At 37.9% G+C, this 27701-nt stretch overlaps 1 protein-coding gene across 8 annotated transcripts in view; it reads left to right on the top strand.

Annotated features, from left to right (window-relative positions):
* Window positions 1–3161: 3161 nt before the first annotated feature.
* PRKD3 (protein kinase D3) overlaps window positions 3162–27701 on the top strand; it is an 87093-nt gene continuing 62553 nt past the window's right edge. For 2 of the 8 annotated variants that reach the window (XR_015137227.1, XM_086327441.1), the window contains exons 1-2: window positions 3166–3372; window positions 10612–11565. Coding sequence is in view for 5 of the 8 variants with exons in the window: in XM_086327441.1 (XP_086183567.1) it covers window positions 11278–11565 (288 nt within the window). In the remaining 3 variants the exon portion in view is untranslated. Of the gene's footprint in view, window positions 3373–3558; window positions 3865–9087; window positions 9162–10611; window positions 11566–27701 lie in introns of those variants that run through there. The other 6 variants (XR_015137228.1, XM_086327440.1, XM_086327436.1 and 3 more) reach the window with 5 other exon arrangements.

The following is a 27701-nucleotide window of genomic DNA, read 5'->3' on the forward strand; positions in this document are numbered from 1 at the left end:
GTGAATATATTAATATCTGCATATATATCAATAACATAATATATAATCAAATAGTAAATTATATAAAGCTACATATAGGTGCAAGTAAAGAAAAAGGAAGTGCTATATGGAATAAATTCAGAAGGCTATAAAAAATAAAGATGAATGTCCCTGGCCCAGAGCTGGTATTTAGTAAATGATAGATATTATTAGTAGGCTTTATATCCAGACAGAAGACAGTGGTCTTCTCGAAGTTCATTAAGGGGAAAGGTGGATACGGAGAGCCCAGGGGGATCTGATATATACTCAGTCCACAATAAAATGTGGTAAGTAACTTGAGAATTATCCATCAAGGCTATCAGAGCACAGAACAATTATTTAGAGCCTGCAAATCAGAGAAGACAGTTTGAAGGTATAACAGTTCATGCTAGTCTAGAAGAAGACCAACTAAAATCTCCATATACAGAGGGTCTGAACTAGCGTAGAGAAGGACATTTTGAAGAATATATCAAGAGCATTGGTGCTGAAAAAGAAATAGACCCTGAAGTATTTTTTTCCCATACCTATTTTACTAACTCTGTATTGGCACCTAACTGCTTTCTAAATTTTTCACTTGTTTTAAGGTCATGGAAAAAGACAGAAAAATAAAATAATTTTGCAGTAATCATGTTATATAAATTAAAACAAGCTCAAATTTTTTTTTTTAATGACTATTGCTTCCAGTGGGGCCCTAACAAATCATGTTTTACTGCATTTTGGATTCCGAATCAGGATGCTCTGCTACCTTAAGTCACAGCAGTGTTGACTCTCTTTGCTTCTATTAGGTAACATATGTGAATGGTTATGTTGTTAACCATTAAGGCGCAGTGGGGTGTATGTGGAATAAATCTAGGACAATATTTGCAACTACAGTCACAGAAGACAAAGACTAAACTCCTAGTTTTCAAAAAACACCAGCAGGAAGAAAAATCTTTTTCATCTTAGTCTGATTATATTTTCTCTCAAGTATAAAAATCTCACATTTACTTAATATACCTAATCTTTATTCCTTCAGTCCTCTTGGAATAGGAATGGAACATCTTGAGAAAATCATAGTTCATGTCAAGCAAAAAAATTACAGGTACAGATAGTCTTAAATATATTGTTGAAAGATTCAACTAGAATGGAGGAGATGATTTTATTTTTAAAAAGAGAAGTGAAAAAGTGGAAATGAAATGAAGATATACATACATATATCAATATATGTATGTATATATATACACATGCATGTGTGCTAAGCGTGTCTGACTCTTTGTGACCCCATAGATCGTAGCCACCCAGGCTCCTCTGTCTATGGAATTTTCTAGGAAAAATAACTGGAGCAGGTTATTATTTCCTACTCTGGGGCATCTTCTCCACCCAGGGATCAAACTTGCGTCTCCTGCATGGCAGGCAGATTTTTTACCACTGAGCCACCTGAGAAGCCTCATACAAACACACACACACACATGCATTTGCACCTCTATAAAATAGCAACTTGCTTCATTTAGAAAAGTTACTTCTAGAAAGAGTAACTTCTGTCTCTTTAAGAACCACGAGTGAAAATGGAAGTCACTAGTAAGGCGATGGCACCCCACTCTAGTACTCTTGCCTGGAAAATCCCATGGATGGAGGAGTCTGGTAGGCTGCAGTCCATGGGGTCACGAAGTGTTGGACATGACTGAGCGACTTTCCTTTCACTTTTCACTTTCATGCATTGGAGAAGGAAATTGCAACCCAGTCCAGTGTTCTTGCCTAGAGAATCCCAGGGATGGGGGAGCCTGGTGGGCTGCCATTTATGGGGTCACACAGAGTTGGATACGACTGAAGTGACTTAGCAGCAGCAGCAGCAGTAAGAAGGACTGGGTGTAAACAGGTCCAATGAGCTCCTGGGAGTCTTGCTGAGAGAGGGTATTTGGGGTTGGACTAAAACGTCAGTTGGGAAGTGAAGGGAAGAAAAAGGCAAAGTTAGGTAAGAGCCTAGGTACGTTTTTAATTTTAAACATAACCTTGAGTGGGTTTACTTTCAATTTTAATGCAAAAGAATAGCAGAATAATACTACATATAAAATATAATTAGATTGAATTAGATATTACTGAATGTGAGACATGCAGTATCTTCGAATTCCCCAAAATGTTTCAGACATGTCTTTTAAAAATATAGCTTCAGAGTAGACCAGAGTTATACACAATTTTACTTGCCCCATCTTTAATATAAATTATTTTTAAATTCCCATTTAACTTTAAAGCCAGGGACATCCAGTAAGATTGATGACTTGGAATAAAAAGTGGGGACCCATTTGGCTTTTTTTCTTCCTAATCTCAAAAGACTGTCCTAGACCTCTGCACTGGATGGATGAATTATTGACTGCAACCCATCGGCTTCTTTGAATATATTTTACTTAAGGACTGTGGGGATGAAATTTGGACCTCAGGAGGACTAGGCCGTTTCTGGGACTATGTGTGTTTGTGAGCTGTTTAGGATTTTCTCCCACGCAAAACATGTCTAATTCAACACCTAAGGTATTTTCCCTCTAGATCTCCTTCCACCCACGTCTCTCCTCACCTGGCATTGTCGCCCTTGTCAATGCCACGTGGAAGCCTAGGTTCCATGATTCTTGACTTCACTTTGCTCCGATGATAGGGGACACACTCAAGTTTAAAGATGGACAAGTAGGATACACAAAACATACTGAAGGCAGACCCGGTTTATTCTGCTTTAGGTGAAGGGCTCTGGATGTATCTGCCTAGGTGTGGAACACCCTGGGATGCAGTGCCAAGTGGCCACCTGAAGGCTAAGCACTGGGGAGGGAAACTGGAGGAGCAGTGAGAAGATACCTCAGTGTGGAAACTGTTCTCTACTGTAGACCCCTAGCAAGTTCCGGACTTGTCACCACCTCCTGCCCTCTTGCCACCATCATCTACATCAGAGCGGAGGACAAAAGAGAAAAAGGCAGTTCAGTAGCAATAATGGGTATCAAGTACAGTGCGTAACTGGAATATGTACACGGTCGCGCCCCTCCGTATCTCGGAGGGTGCAGAGTGAGCCCGAAAGCACCCGAAGCTCCTGTTGCTCCCGCGCGGGGTCAAGCCACAGCCCCACGCGGCCACCACGGCTTCGAGCTCCGGGGAGACTACAGCTCCCGGCAGGCCCCGCGCCGGCCGCGCGCCCCCGCCTCGCGCGCGCCCCCGCCTCGCGCGCCCCGGCCCCCCGCCCTCGGGCCTCAGGACGGGACGGGGCGGAGGGAGGGAGGGAAGAAGGGGCGCCTGTGGCGGGCGGGATTCTGCGAGGCGCGTGAAGCCTCGCTGGCTCCTGCTCCAGGACCCAGACGCTGGCAGGCTTGGACTTTCTCACGACCGGCCGAGCCAGGCTCTGTAAGTAATCGCCTCGGGCAGCGCGGAACAGACACCGAAAAAGTTAGCGCCGCCGCGGCCGCCGCTTTGTTCTCCCGGCCCGTCGGGTGAGGCGGCGTTGGCGGCGGCCGCCCCTCCCCCACCCGTCCGCACGCGGCGGCGGCAACGAGGGCGGCGGGACTCGGACCCCGCGCCGGGCTGGGCGGCGGCCGCCGGGGCTGGGCGGGAAGTTGGCCGAGTGCGCGGCGGGAAGAGCGGGCGGTGGGCGCCCCGGCGAGCGGGGGCGCCGGCGCGGCCGGCAGATGGGGCCAAGTTCCGGCGAGGGCGCCGACGCCAACTTGAAGTCACGGTACGCCGGCGACCACCGCGCCCGGCCCCTCGGTCTCCATCTCTCAGCGGATCCCCCCTCCCCAACTACTCCCGACGCCAGACGGGCGGCACTCACGCTGCCGAATTCGGGATGAGCCTTTCCCTTTTCTTTACACCGCTTTTCCTTGCAGCCGTCTCAAAGTGGTGAGTCGTTGGTGCTTAGGGAACGTAAGCCCCCACCCCAGTTTCCTGACTCTTGTTTAGTTTTGCAAGTTGCCGCGTTGTTCCGAGTCAGTCTCACCCCCGGGAGGTTTTTCTTAAGATGAAGCACTGAGGAGAGCGTGTGTTTCTTTGAGCAATAAAATAACCACAGACTATTCGATTGCCTGTTGGAGATTTTATTTGAAGTCATCGCAGTCAGAAGCAGAGGCCTTGTCGTGTGCAGCAGGCACGGATATAAATCGAGCGACGGCATGTGTGAGAGCTGCAGACTTTTCCATACACAGATTGATGGCTTGGACGTAACTGTCTCTTCAACCACACCCGTCCCCACAGGAAATAAGACTATCAGTGTCATCTTTGATTAGGAAGGATAAGTTACACCCTGAACTTGGTTCGACACAGCCTTAATGAGCTGTGGAGGCAAATGAAAACTTTTAAAAGACCGTAATTTGTACTCTAGAAACGATTATCGTATTATTCTTATACTGTTTCTACTTTGTACTTACTGCTTAAGTTCTTCAAGTTTTAGCGGCTGTAATTTTGCTTAGATCAAGTTTACTTACCAACTTGAATGCAGCGAGGGTGGGGGCATATCTTTGGATTCGTTGCCCCGACTGAGGTCTAGGCCAGGTTTACTTAATAGAGGAACCCGCTTCTCCTTCCTGTTAGCATCTGGATTCGGAGCAAGCATGGACATTTCAGCCAAAAAGAAGTTACAAGTTTTAATAAAAGTATGTAAAACGTGTCACAGAAGCCTTCGTGTTAGGTTTTGCTTCAGTAGGTCATGTAGATGGTGGTCGACCTGATCAGAGGAACTTGAATATTTGACAAGTCAGTTTTCCATCCTAAGTTAAGAATGTTGACTTGTTTATTATCTTGAGATGAATCGTAGTGAGTCTTTTAAATATATAAATTTCATAAGCTTTCAGTTTCATGGGGTGACCTGTTTCAAATAGAAATATCTCTTAGTAGGTCGTGTTTCACCTAAAAACTGCCATATCCCCTAAAAAGCTTAATACATCAAGTTTTCGGACATTAGGTTTTTAAAGTTATATAAGAATTGGAAAAATCTACAGGAGGAAAGAGAATAAATGGTCATTTAAAGTTGATGAAAATATTACCATATTAATTGCTCATTTTAAAAAGAAACTACTTTTACAGAACTTGATATTGGGAAATTATTGGCTAATATAGTTTTAAATTTGATTTAATAATAATCATGCTTGTGATTCATAATCTGTGCAGATAGTACTTTGAGTCTGATTATGTAATTCAAATTGAACTTGTATGTGAGCCTCTTTGGAGCAGTTGTCTCATTAATGAAAAAACTTGAGATAATGTTCTGGAGATGTTTTAATTTTAATTTCAGTGTAGAAGAAAGTTTTCTCCACTTCTGTGGTCAGTTTATAGTGACCATACGTATGAAATAGCTCACTGGCTGTTAGCTAGTCAGATTTCTCAGATACCACTGATGCAAAGAGAGGTGATGTAGATACATCAAGCCCAACATAAATTTGTAGACTGGAAGTTTGTAAGCTTAATAGCAGATAAACTTTTCACTGCTTGAGAGAGCGGACTTGGTGTGCTTACTCTCTGTTCTCTCTGACGGTGGAAAAGACTGAACTGCAAATACCCATGGTTTAGATGAGCAGAATTTTACCAGCAACGGTTTAGTTAATGCTGAGCTCTTAGGAGGAATAGTACTTAATTAATCTAAGGTAATAGTTACATTTTTGGAAATAAATAGATGGAGGAATTGCTAGAAACTATGATTTTTAAAAAACCAACAATAAAGTTATTTGGATTTTTTTATACACTATAAAAGCACCATCAGGGTTATTATTAAGCAAAATCAAGCCTGTATCAAGGTAGAACATGGATACTGACTTCAGGACACCTGTAAAGTATTGCACTGAAAAAGGCCACATGCTTTTTTACATATTAAAAGAATACAGTGCTTATCAACAGAAGAAAAAAAATTATCTGCATTCGTTAGCATTCCTAGCACACAAAACTAAATCAATCCAGGAAAACCTGTTACTAGTAGAGAGTCATGGTAAATATTATGCTATTCTGAATAGAGAAAGTGTTGTACCTCTTCACTGTTACCTTTACTGAGTACAAGAAGGACATTGGCTACAGTAAATAATGAGCTTCCCTTTTGGAGTATTTACTAGCTGGATTTGTTTTGTCTTTCTGGAATCCTCTTTGCTTCTCTCTCTGTTTCCCTGACTCCCACTTATCCTTTAGGTTTTAGCTTCCTTAAAGGTGCCTTGCCTGTGACCTCAGTTGAAATCAGGTCCTCTCAGGATACTCTGTCATATCACCTTTCATAATTTGTAATTGCTTTACTATTAATATGAATATTTGTTTAATGCGTGTGTCCCACATCACACAACAAGCTCCAGGGAGAGCAGTAGCCACGTGTGTTTTGGTCACTGCCGTACAACCCTAGAGTTTCTCATAACAGTCTAGCAAATGATAAAGTATAGTATTAGTCGCTCAGTCATGTCTGACTCTGTGACATTATGGACCAGGCTCCTCTGTCCATGGAGTTCTCCAGGCAAGAATGCTGGAGTGGGTTGCCATTTCCTACTCCAGGGGATCCTCCCACCCCAGGGATCAAACCCAGGTCTCCCACACTGCAGGCAGATTCTTTACTATCTGATCCATCACATTTGTTGAATGAAAATGCTGCTTTTGAACTTCTTATAATTAGAGGCTTTGCTAAGAAATGAGATAATGTAAATGTAGGGAAGGATTGAGAGAGAGCTCAAATTGTGGTGTTACCATGAAGTAACTCTCAGTTAAGTTCCCCAGCCTCCAGGGCCTTTGTTTTTACCCAGTAGTAATAATAGGGCAGATTGGACTCAAGATTCCTTTAGTATTCCACTTTTTTACTCCATTCAACAATAGTGACAGATTATATGCTCATTTGAATAAAATATATGACAGATAATTCCCCAAAAGAGTATTTGAGATGTTTCAAATAAAAATGCTTGCCAACTCATAGCTATTAGGAACAAACATATCTAATTGATTTATAAATTAGTAAAATGTACTATTTGTTTTGTGATTGAAGCATAAAGACAAAATAAATTAGAGGTATTAGGTTTTTTTAGTATTTAGTCTTAATAGTTTAATGCTATATCTCAGATCAAATCAAGGTTCATAAAACAAAACAGGGAGAGGGAAAACGGAATGAGTGGGCAAAAGCTAAGACAGCTCACTTAGTTTTTTCTATTTGTGTTCATGCTGAAACTTTAACAAATACTTTAATATAAAAATAAGACATAGTTTACCAGTAGTTATTGATAGTACTGATCATTGATTGTAATCATAAGACAAGTACTGTTATTTAGCTAACATTAGCAGGTATTATTTGGAAATTTAGTGGGAAGACAGCCATCAAAAATAATTATTATTATTGAACACAGCAGTATCTTGTAATTTAAAGTATTTAACCTGCATGCAGTATTATTCATAGATATTTTGCTAATGTTTTTATGAAGTTTGTTCAGCTTTTGGAAACTACTCAAGTCAGGTATGTATGTTTAGAAAACGTGTTCCAGATTGTTGGAGGTGACATGAAATAGTATAAAGAACATGGTCTTTGGAGTCAGAGGAACTTTGATGTGAATTGCAGTTCCATCACTTTCAGCTGTGTAGTCATGGGCAAGCAACTATTCTGAAACTCTGGCTTCTTTTCTGTAAAACAGTTAAACAGCTCCCCTGCGGTCATAGCAAGGGTTTAATAAAGTATATCTTAATTGCAGAGTTTAATGTAAAGTGGGAGCTTAATTATTAATTCTTTACTCTTAATTACTATGAAAATTGCTAAAACTTACTGAGCACTCCGATAAGCCAGAAGTGTGCTGTACATATAGTCGCGCAGTCCTCAGTAACATCCTGTAGGGTAAGTAAATAGTGCTGTTGTCTTCATTCTATTTCTGCCGTCTGCAGTGATACTGAATAAACCAATTATTCTGTTAATTCCTTAATCTTACGTTTGCTCTGTGTCCACAAGTTGTCCATCAACTCAGCTTCTTGGGCGTGTGGTGTAAGTAGGGATAATACTTCATAAGTGAATATATTGTCACCAAGAACAAGAAATAAATAAATCATCCATTTAAAAATAGGGGAAAAAACAGTTATTCTCTTAACACCTTTTCAGATATTTGAAGACCATCATTTTATTCATTTTTGTTATGCATAATTTGTCACATGACATTGTCTTCACTTTAATCTGGATATATACTCTGTTGTTTTTGAAAATCAATACAGCCTTTAAAAAAGTTAACCGTGGTAATGTAACCGTTAAAATGTAACTGTGGTAATGTAACCTGATTAGCAACCAGTATTCTGATTGATGCTGATGTGTTCTCAGTGTCCCTGGGATTTGGGTTTATGTTAGTTCTTTTAGTCACCCATATTATTAATAGCAGCTGCTGTTAAACTCTTGGGTTGATAACTCCTCTAATGAACAGGTTCTAAGTCAGCATTTCTCCATTTCAGTATTGCACATTTAACTTTTGAAATGCAGAGCTTTACACTTGTCATTGTTATAGTTCACTTGAATTTTAGTTTATTTCTCTCAGACTGTACAATCTGAGGATTTTATAAGCATGTTTTCCATGTCTTTATAATCTTATAAATAATCAAAAATAATACAGGATCAAGGCCAGAGTTCTAAGGCACTCTCCTAAAGGTTTCTTTAAGTTGATAAAGAGTAGCAAACTACACTAACATCCAGCTTATACTTAAGCAACTTCTTTACTGGAATAGCATCTTGAATATTGTTTCAGCCAGAATACACTTAATTTTTTTCTGGCTTTGCTAAATGTGTAATCTTGGACAAGTACTTTCGTATCTAGGCCAGTTTTCTCAACTATAAAGTGAATTGTTGTGAGGATTAAATGAGGAAACATATGGAATGCTTAGAACAGTGTCTGGCAGAAAGAACTCAATTACTGTAAGTTATTATTTTCTCCTTCTAAAAAGGCTAATAATCACATTTTTCAAAGATGTAAATATAGTTGATTTGGCGTTATTCTGTTTGAATTCAAGCTCACCTCTAGTGATCATAATATGCTTTTCTGAGTATTCAGAAACCATTTGCTTTCATAATCTGTTTTCACGTGTGACTGAGGGTTAATATTAAGGTTATATTCTGTAGTTTCTGAAATTGCTTCCCTATTCCTCTAGCCCAGAAAACTTGAAACAGCTCTGCTCCATCTCCAGTCCATGATTATTTCTCTCTGAGTTCTTTCTTGAGGAAGGTAAGAGTCAGATTTGTGATTGCACTTACTGATTTTGCAATATGGAGTAGATTGTATCTGGACCTGAAGACTTGTATTCTCAAAGATCTTTTAGTCTCTCTTATTCACCAGGCTCAAGTTTCAGTTCTCAGTGCTCTTTTACAGTTTTAGTTTAAAAACTGAGAGAAGGTAAGCAAAGCACAAGTTGAGCAATTCTGCCTTTTCTCTGTGCTCTTTCAACCTTAACAACATCCTCACTGAGCAGTGATTCTCTCAGTTCCTTGTTCTCTTTGAGAAATAGTATGTTATTGTGGAGATACCACTGGGTCGGAAAGTATGAAACTTGCCTACCTAGTAGGTCCTAATTCCTACTCCACCTCTTAATAACCATGTGATGCTGGGCAGGTTACTTTATCTGCTAGTTCTTCAGTTGTCTCATCTGCAAAAATAATAAAGTAGTATTTGCGTTGTCAAGTTCGAAAGACATACCATGAGATAAAGTGTATAAACGTTTATAAGATGTTAAGTGCTGTACAATGTAAGATGAGTTACAAATTGTTTATCTGAATGTAGTTCTAAAAGCTTTTGTTATCTTTAGGCACTTTTTTCTTAAGACTTAGTTTTCCTGAACTTTCTCATTCCTAATACTATATCTGTATGTTTTTGATCTTATGTTATGTTCATCCTAATTTATTTAGTCCTATTAACCACTGTCCAGAGAGCCATTCTACAGCTGCTCGGAGTGCTTCACTCTTTGTTGTTATTAGGATTGTTTGCAGGTATGTGATGGAACCTAAACGGAAATATCCATCTCTTTTTGAGCCATTTCACTTAGCCATGAGGTCATGCTTTTAGTTTTTGAACTGTCTTTATGAAAAACTGTGATAAATATAACCGTGCTTAGTGTCCTTTTTACTTTTAGAAATTTTTTTGTGACAAGATCACTTTTTCCGATCTTCCTGTCTTAATTATGTCTTTTACACTTATTTGTGTGCCGTATAACTGTTTAGTATATGCTTTTTTAGTTTTCTGTCTAGATTTAAACTTTTAATACAAAGAAGAATACTCTTATTTACATTAGGGCAGTATTATATATCTTTTGTACAACCGAGTGGTACTTATGTTATTTCTATGACAATATCGGTTTTACTTTTCTTTTTGTCCCTTCTGTTTTTCTCATAACTCAGTTGTTTGTGGAATAAAGTGTTTTGACCTTCCTTAAGTTTCAAGTGTTAGTGAGGAATGTCAGGAGTCTGTTTTGTTTCTGTTTTGTCTTTTGAGCAGGAGACTGTCCCTGAAATTATGGGCTGTGATAACTAGGCCCCAATAAAATGGCTGCCCATTAAAATTTATTGGTGAATTATAAACATACAACCAAAACTTATTTAAAGAAAGCATAAAGATTCTTGCAATTTAAAAATAACGTTAAGTGAGTATAAAGTACTAAAAGTTTTTAAAAAATTTCTTCCAGGCTACCTACATTTCAGAAAGCATCAACCTTTCTCAATGGACGCGTTTATCAAGTGGAACATACCTGTTCTATTTTAAAAAGCTTTGTGCTTAATCTTGGAAAAATTTACTCCTTCAAAATGAAAATGAGGACATGTGAGAAGGTGATATAAGGTGTGGACATTTGAGAAAGTGTCCCATTAGATCAATGAACCAAAGGATACGAACTGAATAGATTAATCCTAAACACTTTTTAATTTTTAAACTAGGAGGATTTTATTTGACAGAAAAACAACTCTTATTCATTATGTATTTTCTGAAATTAAAAGAGAGAAACAAGAGTAGACTTAAAAGAAAATAGGTGAAGATGTTTAGTAGATAAACAATGCCAACTCTTTTCTGATGAGGATAATTCAGTGATGTTAAATCCTTCCCAAAACCCTGGTTGTGGTCCTAACAACAAGACTTTTTTGATGGGACTGATACTAAGGGAAGTGGGACCTTTGGTATAGTCAACTCACAGTTGTAGAACTTGCCATCATCAGCATGAGTGGCTTAAAAGAGGAAATAAAGAAGCTTTCAACTAAATCCAAAACTACAGTCATTTTTTTACCGCTGTGATTTTAAGGCCTCTTCATAACCATTGAAAAAGAATTGACAACTGTTTTAAAAGATTAAAGAAAGGCAGATGTCTGCAAACAATTCTCCTCCATCAGCTCAGAAGTCTGTAATACCTGCCACTCTTCCTGCTGTGCTTCCAGCTCCTTCTCCGTGTTCAAGTCCTAAAACAGGACTCTCTTCGCGACTCTCTAATGGAAGCTTCAGTGCACCGTCGCTCACGAACTCCAGAGGCTCAGTGCATACAGTCTCATTTCTGCTGCAGATTGGCCTTACACGGGAGAGCATTACCATCGAAGCCCAGGAACTATCTTTATCTGCTGTCAAGGACCTCGTCTGCTCCATTGTTTATCAAAAGGTACTGTGCATGCTATTTATGTCAACAGTTTTTCTAATTAATATTGTTTCTGTTGCTTTTCTATAAATTATGCATACAACAATGAGTGAACTCATATGGATGAATCAGGTGTTTATATCCTAATTCTGACCGTTTGGGAGAGAGTCCTAATAGACTAAAAGCTTATAGTCTGAAATGTCAGAGTCTAATAGCTGGAGACTATATCCAAGCTTTAAAATACTATTTCAGTTTGTCTCTTTAAGAGCAGGAGAAGCAGTGTAAAGCCAAGAGGACTTAAGCAATCTCACTTGTTTTCAGAGAAAAGTCAGCAGGTATTAATAGGAGGCACAAAAAAGGCATCAAGGGTACTTACCGAGAGGACGGGGCCCAGCCATCCAGGCAGCGGAGTCCAGGTCCACACCTCTCCTTCCCAGGGGCCCTGTGTGCCGCCCTTTTGTACACCCTCTTCATTCCCTTTTGATCCTGATTTCACTTAAACTGCCGGAGGACCACACTCTGTCTGTCTCTTAAAAATTAGGTAAACGAGTTTTTAATATATATCAAAATACATGAACATTTAAAAATTGAGGGTGATTTTATTTTCTTTCATCCCCTCATCCTCTGCCCCATACCCTGCCATTTTTTAAGGACTCTTAGCTGAATTTCTTTAGTATTCTTGATTTGATGGATGAGCTGGTATGTTCTACATTTTATCATAAAACTCTGCATATAAGTAGTATGAATTGGTATGACTTTCTTTTTAATGGACCAAGCCTATGTTTCAAACAAATTAGTATACTTCATGTTTTAAAAATTCTATCAGTAAGATTAATATATTTGGGTTCATGCTCCTCCTCTTACTGTTTTTGTTTCAGTTCCTTATGCTTCATGTGGTTTGTCCTTATCTTCTAATGTAGAAGTAATTAACAGTCAAAAAATGTTATGTGGTTTGTAAAAATGACCCATATCTCCTCTGTGTTAACAGTGACATCTATTTAAATGTGGCCTAAAGTAAGGTTAGATATCTTTGTGTAGATCTGTAGACCATCTATATGTCTTTAAGTGTCTTTGCTTTTAGTTTCCCTTTCATCAAATGTTAACAGATTTTAATAAATATTTTTGCTGGCTTTTAACTTTAAGGTTTTTGACTTAAATATAGTTTGTAACTTTTATTATTTCTCTTTTTTTGAGCCCTCTAGAAATCATAACTAATGTTTTGGTAGAGTTTTTATTACTGAGTTTTTGACCTTTGGAAACTTTACTTAGTTGTTTTATTTCTACAGAGGCATACTGATTATCTACAGGATTATATAGGGTTAATGTTGCTCCTTCATTAATATAGATATGAAAATTGGGTCAGATTGGTCAAGTGCTTGGGAAATTATAATCCATGAAAAATTCTAGTGACACCAAAGAAATAGACAAGATACAGCTCAATAAAAGATAACTCAGGGTAAAACTTCATGCAAATATAAAATAGAATTATTAATTTCAGAGATAGCCAGCATAAAATGAATACCATGGTGGACTGAATTTGAATCAGTATTGTGGTAATATGGGGATGTATTTGGCAAAAATATATAGCATATATGTCTCATGGTCATATTATACACTCATTTTGACATATGCTAGAATTCTAACTGTTTAAGTATAGTGAAAAAGAGTACTGAGCTTGTAAATGGGTCAGCTTTAGTGGGTTTGTTTGTATGTTTGTTTTGGCTACCCCACACGATTACCGGATGTTAGATCCTCAACCAGGGATTGAACCCAGGACCTCAGCATTGAGAACACAGAGTTCTGACCCATAAACCACCAGGGAATTCCCCAGATCTGTTGTTTATTAACTGTATAACTTTGCATAGTTTAACTTCTGTGGATTACATTTCCATATCTGTCAAATGATTGAGTTGGAGTGTTATCTAATATGTAATTTCAACTGTGAAATTCTGAATCATTTAATCTAAATTTAGGTCTTTACTCTAGAGACGGAGAATGGAGTATCAAGGAACAACGTACTCAAGTCCCAACTGAAAAGAAATCTTAAGGGAGACAGCTCAGTTTCTGGGGTTCTATAGAGAGGTTTCATGGATCCCTAACTTATCTGAGAGATGGAAAAACCATGTCAGAAGTTCTCTTCTTTTCATCTTCTCTCTTGTCTTGGATTCTTGCTTGCTAATGACTTACTTCACTACCTGCACATGCACAACTCCAGGTTAACGCCCCAAACTCTGATGGGCATACTTGCTTTTCTTATTTCTGTGCTTAGTAAATTTATGTATTAAACCTTCTAAAGGTAGAGGACTGGTAAATTTTAGGGAGTAGATTAACCATATCTTGTCCCTTCCCTCCAAAAGCTTATAGTTTGGTAAGGGAAACATTTACCACAGTAAAATATGAAAAGTAAAACGTGAAGCTAAGATAAAAAGTGCTCTTCTCAGGTTGATAAAAAGATGTGAAAGGCTTCATATGAAATGTAGCATTTCATCTGATACTTGAAGAATTAATAACCTTTCAGCAATATGGGAGGGAAGGAGTATATACCAAGGCAAAAGAATCAGGGTAAGCAATGATACGGGAGCGGAAAAGAGGAAGACTATAATTGACAGCATTTATTTTGTGCCTGCTCTACATCAAGAGCTTCATGCACACTTTCTACTTAATCCCCACAGCAATTTCTGGTGCTGTGAACCAGGAAAAAACACATAGTTTTTTTCTTCTTGTGATGAGAACTTGTAAGATCCATTCTCTTAACAGCTTTCAGATAGAAAATATTGTTAACTGCAGTCACCATGTTGTACATTATATTGCCAGAACTTATTTATGTTATAATAAGAAATTGGTACCCTTTGACCACTGTATCCATTTCCCCACCTTTGACCCCTTGGCTCTAATAATCACCAGCTCTGGTTTTTGTGGATTCCAGATGTAAGTGAAATCATATGGTATTTGTCTTTCTCTGTTTGACTTATCTCACTTATCATAATGCCTTCAAGATCCATCCATATTATTGCAAATAGTAGGATTTCCTTCCTTTTATGGCTGAATAATATATCATTGTCTCTCTTTGTATATACACATCACATTTTCTGTATCCATTCATCTATCAGTGGAGATAGAGGTTGTTTCCATGTCTTGGCTATTGTAAATAATGATGCACTGACATGAGGGTGCAGATTTCATTCAAGAGAGTAATTTCATATCCTTTGACTTTATACTAGAAGTGGAATTGTTGGATCTCATGGTAATTCTATTTTTAATTTGTTGAGGAGCCTCTGTATTGTTGGATAGTGCCTGTACCAATTTACATTCCCACCGACAGTGCACCAGGGTTCCCATTTCTCCACATCCTTGTCAGTATGTGTTGTTACCCTTTTGACAATAGCAGTTCTAACAGGTGGGAGATGACAACCTCACTGTGGTTTTGATTTGCATTTCCCTGTTGGTTATTGATGGAACACTTCTTCATTTACTTGTTGGCCATTTGTATATCTTTTTTGGAAAAATGGATATTAAGTTCCTCTGCCCATTTTTTACTCTTAATTGATAGGTAGGGCTAGTTGTTGTTTTCTTTTGATAGTGTGTTATGAGTTCTTTATATGATTTGGATATTAATCCTTTATCAGATATAAGATTTGCAAATATTTTCTCCAGTTCATTTTTTAATGGTTTCCTTTGCTATAGAGAAGCTTTTAGTTTGATTTAATCACAGTTGTTTATTTTTGCTTTTGCTGCTCATGTCAAAAGCAAAAAATCATTGCTAGGATCAGTGTGAAGGAGTTTACCCTCCTATGTTTTCTTCTAGGAGTTTTATGGTTTCAGGTCTTGTGTTCAAGTCTGCATTCCATTTTCAGTTGATTTTTTGTATAGTGTAGGACTGGACTTAAGTTTGATTCTTCTGCATGTGGTTGTTCAGTTTTCCCAGCACCATTTATCAAAGAGACTGCCCTTTTCCTTTGTTTATTCTTGGCTCCTTTGTTATAAATTAATTGACCATACATGATGGGTTTATGTCTGGGCTCTGTTCTTTTTCATTCACTTAACATGTCCATTTTTATGCCAGTATTGTGACTTTGAAGTATAGTTTGAAATCAGAGGCATGATACCTCCACCTTTGTTCTTCTTAAGATTGCTTTGGCTATTTAGAATCTTTTGTGATTCTATACAAATTTTAAGATTTTTTTTTCGTGAAAAATACCATTGGAATTTTGATAGGAATTACATTGAATCTGTAGATCATTTTGGGTAGTGTGAACATCTTAACAATATTAATTCTTCTAGCTCATGAACATAGAGATCTTTCCTTTTATTTATGTCTTCTGCAGTTGGATTTTGATGCATGGCACATAAAATTGTTCTCTTTCCAATGATTTGTTATTAGTGTATATTAATAGAAATGTAATTGATTTTTGTATATTGACTTTGTATCCTGCAACTTTACTGAAGTTTTCAGTTAATCCCAACAGGTTTTTTGGTGGAGCCTTTATGATTTTGTGTATATAGTGTCATTTCATCTGCACATGTACAGTTTGCTTCTTCCTTTCTGATTTGTATGCCTTTTTTCTGTTGTGTAACTGCTCTGACTAGGACTTCCAGTAAATACTATGGTGAATAAAAGTAGTAAGAGTGGACGTCCTGTCTTGTTCCTGATCTTAAAAGTTTTCACCCTTTCAACATTGAATATGATGTTAGCTGTGGGCTGATAATATATGGTCTTTATTATGTTGAGGTACATCCCTTCTACAGTCACTTTGTTAAGAGGTGTTATCGTGAATGGATGCTGCATTTTGTTAATGTGGTGTGTTGAAAAAATCCTTTCATCCCTGGAATAAATGCCACTTGATTGTTTGTTCTTGTTGTTCAGTTGCTGAGTCATGCCTGACTCTTTGCAGCCTCATGGACTGTAGCACGCCAGGCTTCCCTGTCTTTCACTGTCCCCTGGAGTTTGTTCAAACTCGTGTCCATTGAATCAGCGATGCCATCCAACCATCTCATCCTCTGTCACCTGCTTCGCCTGCCTTCAGTCTTTCACAGCATCAAGGTCTTAATGAGTCAGCTGTTTGCATCAGGTGGCCAAAGTATTGAAGCTTCAGTATCAGTGCTTTGAATGAATGTTCAGGGTTAATTTCCTTTAGGATTGACTGGTTTGATCTCCTTGCTGTCCAGGGGACTCTCAAGAGTCTTCTCCAACACCATAGTTCAAAAGCATCAATTCTTTAGTGCTCAGCCTTCTTTATGGTCCAACTCTCACATCCATACATGACTACTGGAAAAACCATAGCTTTGACTATACAAACCTTTATTGACAAAGTGATGTCTCTGCTTTGTAATATGCTGTCTAGGTTGGTCATAGCTTTTCTTCCAAGGAGCAAGCGTCTTTTAATTTCATGGCTACAGTCACAGTCTGCAGTGATTTTGGAACCCAAGAAAATAAAGTCTGTCACTGTTTCCATTTTTTTTCCTCCGTCTATTTGCCATGAAGTGATGGGACTGGATGCCATAATCTTAGTTCTTTGAATATTGAGTTTTAAGCTAGCCATTTTTGCTCTCCTATTTCACCCTCACCAAGAGAATATGATGCTTTTAATGAACTCAGTTTGCTGATATCTTGTTGAGGGTATTTGTGTTTGTGTTCATCAGGGATACTAGGCTGTAATTTTCTTGTAGTGTCCTTATCTGGCTTTATTATCAGGATAATGATGGTGGTTTCATAAAATGAATTTGAAAGTATTCCCCCCACTTCTGTTTTTCAGAAGAATTTGAGAAGGATTGTTATTTAAACATTTGGTAGAATTCACCATTAAAGCCCTCTGGTTCTTATCTTTTGTTTGTTGAGAGGTTTTTGGTTACTGATGTAACCTCCTTACTATTAAGTGATCTGTTCAGATTTTCTACTCCTTTATGATTCAAGATTGGTAGGTTGCACATCTCTAGGAATCTATCCACTTCTAAATGTCCAGTTTGTTGGTGTGTAATTGTTCATCGTAGCCTCTTATCCTTTGTATTTATGTGGTATCAGTTGTAATTTCTTCTTTTTCATTTGTAATTGTATTTGAAACTTGTCTTTTTTCTTGTTAAGTCTGTATAACGGCTTCTCTATTTTATCTATTTAAAAACCCAGCTCTTAGCTTTATTGATTTGTTTTCTGTTGTCTTTCTAGTTTCTATTTCATTTATTTCCGCTATGATCTTTATTTCCCTCCTTCTACTACTACTACTTCTTTTTATAGTTGCTTGAGATATAAAGTTAGGTTCTTTATTTGAGATCTTTCTTTTCTCAGCGTAGGTGTTTATTGCTATGAACTTCCCTCTTGGAACTGCTTTTGCTGCGTCCCATAAATTTGAGTATATTGTGTTTCCATTATTTGTCTCGATATTTTTTTGTTTCTCTGTTGATTTCACTTTGACTTGTTGGCTATTCAGTTGTATGTTGTTTAATCTTCACGTATTTGTGAATTTTCCAGTGTTTTTCCCTTCTGATTGATTTGTAGTTTCACACTGTTGTGGTCAGAAAAGATGGCTTGATATGATTCACTGTTCTTAAATTTATTAAGATTTGTTTTGTGCTGTAACATCTGATCCACCCTGGGGAGTGTTCTCTGTGTGCTTGAAAAGAATATACATTCTGCTGCTTTTGCATGAAATGTTCTGTAAATTTTCATTAAGTGTATTTGTAGCCTAAATTCAGTATTCCTTACTGATTTTCCATCTGGATTATCTATCCATTATTGACAGTGGGTTTTTTTTTTTTTTAATTTATTTATGGCCGAGTTGGGTCTCGATTGCTGTATGCGGGCTTTCTCTAGTTGCAGCAAGTGGGGGTACTCTCTGCTGTGGTGTGAGGGCTTCTCGTTGTGGTGAGGTCTCTTGTTGCAGAGCAGGGACTCCAGGCATGCAGGCGTCAGTAGTTGTGGTGCTCTGGCTTATTGGCCCCATGGCATGTGGAATCTTCCCAGACCAGGGGTTGAAGCCATGTTCCCTGCATGGGCAGGCAGGTTCTTAACCACTGGACCACCAGGGAAGTCCAACAGTGAGATACTGAAGCCCCCTGTTACTAGTGTATTGCTGTCTATTTCTCCCTTCAGTTTTTTAAAATGTTTGCTTATATATTGAGGTATCTCTGTTTGGGTGCATATTTACAAATGTATATCCTCTTGTTGAATTGACCACTTTAGTTTTTGGCTTTAATTCTATTTTATCTGATATAAGTTAAATACTTTTAATTATACCATACTCTTATTTGTCACTCTTAACAATGTTATTTGGAGAGCCAAAGTTTCTAATTTTAATGAAGTACAATAAATTTTTTCCTTTATGGATGGTGCTTTTGTTTCATATGAAAAACATATTTGCCTAAATGAAAATAAGATTTTGTCCTATGTTTTCTTCTAGAAGTTTCATAATTTTAGGTCTTTTTTTACATGTATTTTTTGGCTGTGCTGGGTCTCTGTTGCTGTGTGGGTGTTTTTCTCCAGTTGTAGTGAGCGGAGGCTACTGTCTAGCTGCAGTGCGTGAGCTTCTTGCTGAGGTGGCTTCTCTTGTTGCGGAGCACAGGCTCTAGGGCACATGTAGTTGTGGCACGTGGGCTCTAGGGCACATGTAGTTGTGGCACGTGGGCTCTAGGCACACGTAGTTGTGGCACGTGGGCTCTAGGGCACATGCTCAGCAGTTTTGGCGCACAGACTTAGTTGCTGTGTGGCATGTGGGATCTTCCCGGATCGGGGATTGATCCCATGTCTCCTGCATTGGCAGGTATACTTTTTACCACTGAGCCACCAAGGAAGCCCTAATTTTAGCTCTTTTTATCGGTGATCTATTAGTTTCGTGGAGCTGCTATATGAAAGTACCACAGCTACATAATTTAAACAACAGGAGTTTATTTTCTGACAGTTCTTGAGGCTAGACATGTAATCGGAGATCAGTAGAGTTGGTTCCTTCTGAAGACTGAGCAAGAATCTGTTCCATGCCTCTCTCCCAGCTTCTGGTGAAAGTGAAAGATGATCAATCGTGGCTGACTCTTTGCAATGGACTGGAGAATTCTCTAGGCCAAAATACTGGAGTGGGTGCCTTTCCCTTCTCCAGGGGATCTTCCCATCCCAGGGATGGAACCCAGGTCTCCCACATGTGTGCAGGCTCTTTACCAGCTGAGCCACCAGCGAAGCCAAGGCTTGTGTGTCATGTTCTCTCTGTGTCTTCACTTCGTTTTCTATTTACAAGTATCTGACTGTGTCTACAAATTTTTCCCTTTTGTAAGGACACAGTCATACTGTTTTGTTTTGTCAACATATGTGTGTATCCTTAAACTGCGTCTGTCCTAAGCTGCTTCAGTATGCCCAACTCTCGTGATCCCATGGACTGTAGCCGCTAGGCTCCACTGTCCGTGGGATTCTCCTGGCAAGAATACTGGAGTGAGTTGCCATTTCCTTCCCCAGGGGATCTTCCCCCCCCAGGGATATCCTTAAACTAATTCCACATTGTCTTGAATTCTCTGGTTTTATGACGATATGATGTCAGGTGTGTAAAGTCCTCCAACTTTGTCCTTTTTTTCAAAACTGTTTAGCCCAATTAACATCCTTTGCATTTTCATATAAATGTTAAAATCAGCTTTGTGGTTTATATCAAAAAGCCCACCAGAATTGTGTACATTATTTATTACCTGTGTTTCATGTTTCTGATGCAGTTTTAAATGAGGTTTTTAAATTTTCTAATTTCTGATTTTTCATTTTAGCATTTAGAAATATAATTTTTTTTGTACATCACACTATCCTGCAGTCTTGCTAAACTAGTTCTAGTAACTTTTAAGTTTCTTTAGGGTTCTCTACATAGATGATCTTGTCTTTTGCAAATGCAGTTTTATGTCTCATCTTCCAATATTTCATTTCTTGTTTTGTACTGGAGGCTAAACCTGTAGTACAATATGGAATAGAAGTGATGAGAGGACGTTTGTGCCTTGTTCCCAATATTAAAAGGAAAGCATTCAGTCTTTTATCATTAGGTGTCAAATAAAGTTTTTTAGATGTTTTTCATCAGGTTGAGGAAGTTCCTGTTCCTAGTTGGCTAAAACTTTTATCTCAAATGATTGTGAATTTTATCAAGTACTTTTTCTCCATCTATGTATTTTTCTCTGTTGATATGATGAGTTACATTGACTTACTTGGAAATGTTGAACCAACCTTGCATTTGTGGAACAAACTCTCTTGGTCACCATATATTTTCCTTTTTATACTTTGTTTGATTCAGTTTACCTATATTTTCTTAGGATTTACCTGTCGTTTTTTTCTTCTATTATCTTTGTGTGGTTTTGTTAACAGGGTATTATTGGTCTCACAAAATGATTTTGGAATTATTTCCCTCCCTCTTCTGTATTCTGAAGAAATTTGTGTAAAATTGATATTACTTTCTGAAGTGTTTGATAGAGCTCACCAGTGAAGCCACCTGGGCCTGAAATATTCTTTATGAGGAGGTTTTAAACTCAATTTCTATTCTTCAGTGCACATAGAGCTATTCAAGTGTCTACTTCTTTCTGAGTGAACCTTGGTAATTTGTGTCTTTAGAGGAAAATTTTCATTTCATGCAAGTTATCAAATCCATTATGTTCTCTCATTATCCTTTAAAATCTGTAGGATTTCTGGTAATGGTGTCATTTTCATTCCTAATATTTATAATTTCTGTGTTTATTCCCCTTCTCAGTCCTTGTTCTTTCTGGCTACAGGTTTTTATCAACTTTGTTTTCAGTGAAGTAGTTCTTGGTTTTAATTATTTTTCTCTATTGTTGTCTTTCTCCCCCCTTTTTTCTACCTCCTTTGGGGTTTAACTTGCTTTATTTTTTCAGTTTTTTTAAGGTAGAAGCTTAGTCTTTTTCCCTTTAATATAAGTGCTATAAATCTGGTGGTATAAGTTTCCCTCCAACCACTACTGTAGCTGCGTATCACAGACTTTGATATATTTTTATTTTATTCAGTTAACTGCCTGATTTCTCTTATGATATCTTCTTTGGTCCATTGATTGTTTAATTTGGAAGAATTTGGAGGTTTTTCAGATATTTTTCTATTGTATTGATTTCTCGCTTTTATTTCAGTTTTGGCTCAAGAGTATACTTTGTATGATTTCAACCTGTATATTTATTGAGATTTGTTTTATGGTGTAGGACTGTGTCCTTCAGTATATTCTGTGTGTTATATTTGCAGTTTACAAAACATGTATTTGCTTTTGTATAGTGGAGTTTTCTATAAATAACAGGTCAAGTGGTTGATCGTGTTTTCTATATCTTTATGGATTTCTTTTTATTCTGTAATGTACTAAGAAAGTAGTATTAAAATCTCCCAGCTATAATTTTAGTTTTGTTTGTTTCTCCTTTCAGTTTTTTTCCCTTTCAGTTTTAATCAATTTTTACTTCATGTTTTTTGAAGCTCTGTAATTTGCAAGCACATTTGAGATTTTTACATCCTTTGATACGTTGATCCCTTTTTTAGTATAACTTTTCTTCTTTATATCTGGTTATATATCCTATTCTGAAGTCAACTTTGGTAGAATATAACCATTCCTGCCTTTTTTTTGTTTAGTTTTTGCATTGTGGTACCTTTTCACATGTTTTTGCTTATAATCTCTCTTGTACCTTCATGTGTAATGTGGGCTTTTTGTAGAGTGCATGTGGTTGGGTCATGCTTTTTAAATTTACTCTGTCAAATTCTGCTTTTCAAGTGCTTAGACTTTGTGTTTAACACAAGTTTTAGTATAAATGAATTTAAATATATTGTTTTTTCTCTTTAGGTCTTGAATCATTTTCTCTTTTTCCTGCCTTCTTTTAAATTGAGTATGTTATGTAATTCCATTTGTTTTTAACTGTTGTTTTATTACACTCCTAAAATTCCTTTTAGCAGTTGCTCGAGTGCAGCGGTCAACAAACTACATCTTTGGGCCAAGTCTGCCCCATTATCTTCTTTTACGAATAAAGTTTATGGGAACATGGCATGCTTGTTCATTTGTATCTTGCCCATGGCTGCTTTCATGAACAACAGTGGACTTAAGTAGCTGTAACAGAGACTGTATGGGCCACCAAACCTAAAATAATTACTCTCTGGCCTTTTATAGAAAATATTTGCCAACTGTCGCTTTATCATAATCTTAGCATAAACTGCCTTTAAACAGTATCCTCCTGTTGAAACGCGTGGTGCTGTGCTGTGCACTACTGTGACGTAAATCACTACTGTGATGCAGTGCGTCCTTGGAATAGTATATTTCTTTTTTCTGTCGTCATTTGTGCTGTTGTTGTCACATACTTGATTACTGCATACAGTTGAGTCTCATTACTTGTGGTATTTATAACATGATCTCAAACATTGTATTAGTGAATACTGCACCATTGCTTCAGGGAAAACACAGGGCTACGTCCCTGTGAGCATTCAGGATACAGTTTTGTCAACCAGGAAATACATGACCTTGTTTTGTATATGTCTCTGCTTAAAAATACCTTATTTAATGTATATATTGTTGATTCATTAATATTGACCTCATGTACAGAAGCCCTGTCACTCACGCATGAATGGAGCTTATCTAGCACACATTTTCTCCATAAGGCACATTATAGCCTTCTTGCATTTAGGAACAGCAGACAGCACATCAGCCATTTTAAGCAGAGAAGTCGCCATCAAAAAGCCCCCAAGTCCAGAACACATGGCACTAAATAGACCATGAAAAGGACATGCATTTTACACTATGAGAGCTGAAACAAGAAGGCAAAAGCATCACCTTGTTCAGTTTCAATTGGAAATATGCAGAGTGACAGATTTTTCACCTTTTCTGCATGTCTGCAAATGACTGATAAAGCACAGAGCATATTGATTTTGAGGTTTCAAGTAAATTTTAGCAAGTAGGCACATCCACAGAAGCAGAATCTGTAAATAATGAGGATTGACCTTTGTTACAGATCTCTCAGTAAGTTGTTATTCTTCTTGCTTTTAACAGTAAATTAGGTTTTTAGAAAGTTAGAACCGAGAAAAATGATCTTTTATATTTATCCACTCACCTACTTAACGCTTGCAGTTTAACACTTGCAGTACTCTTTATTACTTAATGTTGGATCTGAATTGTATGCAACATGTCTTTTTCTCAGTCTTCATTTAGATTTTTCTCTTCTTGGTTTTCAGTGGTTTGAATATCATGTGCCTTATTGTGGTTTTCTTTTTGTTTTGTTGCTGGAATTTAAGCTTGGTCTTGAGAATATGATTTCCTCAACTTTTGAGAATTTTGTATTCATTGAACCTTCTTAGTCTTTTCCTGTATTATTTCTACCACACTTTCAGAATTCTTGTTTGCTTTCCTCGTCTTCTTTCTATCTAATCCAGACTTTGATTTGAAACGTGTAGTGCAGTTGTTGTTGTTTAGTTGCTAAGTCATGTCTGACTCTCTCTGACCCCATGGACTGTAGCCTGCCAGGCTCCGTCTGTCCATGGAATTCTCCAGGCAAGAATCCAGGTGTGGGTTGCCATTTCCTTCTTCCTGACCCAGGGATTGAACCTGCATCTCCTGTGTTGAAAGGCGGAGTCTTCACTACTGAGCCCCTGGGAAGCCCATTTAGTGCAGTAAGAAAGCTATATTTGAATTGTCTCCAGGTTGTGCTGTGACTACACCTGAGCTAGAGCATTATTAAAACTGTTTTCAATCCCAGCCTACTGTGAAAGTAGATTGGAGTGTAAACCAAGCTCCTTGTCACAGTTTGCCATGATTCAGTCATTTTTGATAAGTTTTTCAATTGGTTACATGTACTTTGACCAGTGCAGACTTTACTTCAGTGTTTGTGTCTTTTTCCTACAAAATCTTATCCAATACTTTTAAGCAGGTACACTGGAAAATTTTCTAATTACCCTTCATGAACATTTCCTAATGAGCAGCTTTTTTTTGTTTGTTTGTTTTAATGTCAACATTTTAAAAGTATTTACAAGCTCCATGTATATGGTTGGGTACTTCTGTGCAACTTAAATGTGACTTAATTTGTAACAGTGGTTTTCAACCTTAACTACACTTGAGAATAACCAGGGAGCCTAACAGACCCTTTCCTAGACCAGTGAAGTCATGCTTCCTGGGGGTTCAGAGTTTGCATAAGAACTCCATCTGTGGCTCTGTTTGTGGTTCTCGTGAGCAGCCCAAATCAGGAACCTCCACTTTAATGGAAATTGACAAGCATAAATGGCCAGATAGGTAATAATCTGAAGATATTTTTTCTAAATGGCCAGATAAGTAATAATCTGAAGATATTTTTTCTAAGTATTTAAAATTGTATAATTTGTTGTATGAGCTTGATATCATTGTTTTCTACATACTGGTAATAAATAATATATTTTTAAGACATCTGGTAATTCAAAGATTCGGTAGGGCAGAAACCAATACAACATTGGAAAACAATTATCTTCCAATTAAAAAAAAATTCAGTAAGGTCTACATCTGATTATAGGTTAATATGGCAGTTCAAAATCTTATATTAAAAAAATGCTGGTGATTTCATTTCTTCTGCTTGTCCGATTACAGACAGCTAGATAGTATAATCCAGTTATCCCTTTTCTCAGTGCCGTTATCTGTTACTACTCCATGCAGTTGAGTAGACATTTGTGGTACACTTAAACTGTTCAATCACAGTGCCCGCTACTGTGGAGCTTATCAAGATAAAGGATAAATTCCCTGCCCCTAGTGATTTATGCTCTAGAAAAAGAGAAGGTGAGTGAATGTCAAATTACTGTTTGGTAGGATAGATGACGCTAAGTCCTGAAATAAAGGCATAAAATGGTACATGACTCAGAGGGAGAACTGTCATCTCATTGGGGAGTTGTGACAGTGTTTTCAGCCCTACTGTTTACTTTTATTATCACCAACTGTAGTCCTTCACCTGTGGAACTGAACTTCAGCTGCTGGTACAATGCCCCAGGACTACTTTGATAGCTTGTAGCATGAATACAGCAGGATGCCTTTAACGTCCTTTAGTAGTCAGTGAAGAACAGAAACCTGTCTTACTTGTGCACGTATGGAGTTTTTTTTTTTTTCACAGTCAAATGAATAAAGCTCTGTGCTTCTGCTTCCTAGTAGTGTTCTAAATTTTATATGCACTAGACCTAGTTATTCAAGAATTCGTGGTAATTTCTGTTCTCTTCACCTTCCTGCAACTAACTCAACAAACATTTCTGGTTGCTGGCAGTGAGCCACTAACAGAAATATGTGATTATTTAGGTAAGGTATTACTGCAAGAATACTTAGAGAAAATGCTTATGGTTTCCAAAGGCAAGTCACTAGTCCAGATTACTTCCTAAGCTCCAATCTGCCATCTTCTGTCTTATTACTAGGGCTTTGTGTCTGCTGTTCTTTTACTTGGAACACCCTTCTCCTGCCATATCCTCTGCTTACACCTCCAGGAAGTCTTTTTCTGACCTCCTCTGCCGGGGTTAGATGCTGGTATCCTGTACAACCTGTATTTTAACTTTCATCATATTGATTGTAATTGTCCTTTTACTTGAAACTATCCACCATAAAACTGTCGTCTCTGTGAGGTCAAACATCATGTCCACAGCAGGTGCTCAACAGATGTTTCTTAATTGAATAAGTAAAGAAAAGAATCCATTAGAAACAGTGTGGTTTGGTAGTTAAACATGAGTTTGGGAGTCAAATTTGGGTTTGTCTCTACCACTTACTAGTGCGTGTTTGGTTTCTTATCTGGAAAATGAGGTTTAAAATAATACTCATTTCATGGTTTTGTGTGTGTGTGTGTACATGTATATTAAATGATTATATTTATAAAATGCTTAACCCAACACATAGTAATCACACAGTAAATATTAGCTCAACAATAATATTGCATATTAGTCTGATCTTCAGTTCAGTTCAGTTCAGTCGCTCAGTCGTATCCGACTCTTTGCGACCCCATGAATCGCAGCACGCCAGGCCTCCCTGTCCATCACCAACTCCCGGAGTTCACTCAGACTCACATCCATCGAGTCGGTGATGCCATCCAGCCATCTCATCCTCTGTCGTCCCCTTCTCCTCCTGCCCCCAATCCCTTCCAGCATCAGAGTCTTTTCCAATGAGTCAACTCTTCCCATGAGGTGGCCAAAGTACTGGAGTTTCAGCTTTAGCATCATTCCTTCCAAAGAAATCCCAGGGCTGATCTCCTTCAGAATGGACTGGTTGGATCTCCTTGCAGTCCAAGGGACTCTCAAGAGTCTTCTCCAACACCACAGTTCAAAAGCATCAATTCTTCGGCACTCAGCCTTCTTCACAGTCCAACTCTCACATCCATACATGACCACAGGAAAAACCATAGCCTTGACTAGACGAACCTTTGTTGGCAAAGTAATGTCTCTGCTTTTGAATATGCTATCTAGGTTGGTCATAACTTTCCTTCCAAGGAGTAAGCGTCTTTTAATTTCATGGCTGCAGTCACCATCTGCAGTCATTTTGGAGCCCAAAAAAATAAAGTCTGACACTGTTTCCACTGTTTGATCTTAGTGGCTTCCAAATGAAACTAAACAGAACTTTAACCACCTTGTACTTTGGGATCCTTTCTCATTTGAGGGTTATAAGAAATCAATTGTGATCCAGAAATCACTGAAAGCACCTGCCAGTTAAGTTTATGTTAACTTTTGGTTTTGTCCTTTATGGAATGTACATTTGTGTCATAATCTGTTTTCTACTTTGTATAAGACAACTGATTCCTTCCCTGATCAGTATGGGTGAATTATTTGAAATTTCCTATTAGGTCCACTAATGCTCCTTTTTATTGATGCAGAAAGTTGGAGATTAATGATGTATCATTTCTGTGGTTTATTTAATCTTCTGTTCTTGGGCTGTATGTGTGAGTTTCATGTGCAGTCTTTTAGCTCCTGAAAACCTGTGACTTTTGTCTTAGAAGATTGTAGTATATTGTATTACTCAGGGAATAAGTTTCTTTAGATTAATGTGATTACAGATATGACTTCAGGGTCATAATTTTGAGTTCAACTGATTTAACTAGTTATTTACTGTTGTTGAGCAAACGTGCTTTTCTGGGTTTCTATACTGTTATAGGCTGCTATGGTTAATTCAGTGGAATTGAGATTTTCCGGTATTGTATGAACATTCCCAAAGACTGAACTGCCAGAAAGAGCAACTTTAAAGATATGGGGAGAGGAGAGCTCATTG

The sequence above is a fragment of the Bos grunniens genome, chromosome 11, assembly GCF_055505025.1.
Source record: "Bos grunniens cultivar Pamir isolate PY7600 chromosome 11, Bosgru_T2T1.0, whole genome shotgun sequence".
Lineage (NCBI taxonomy): Eukaryota > Metazoa > Chordata > Mammalia > Artiodactyla > Bovidae > Bos > Bos grunniens.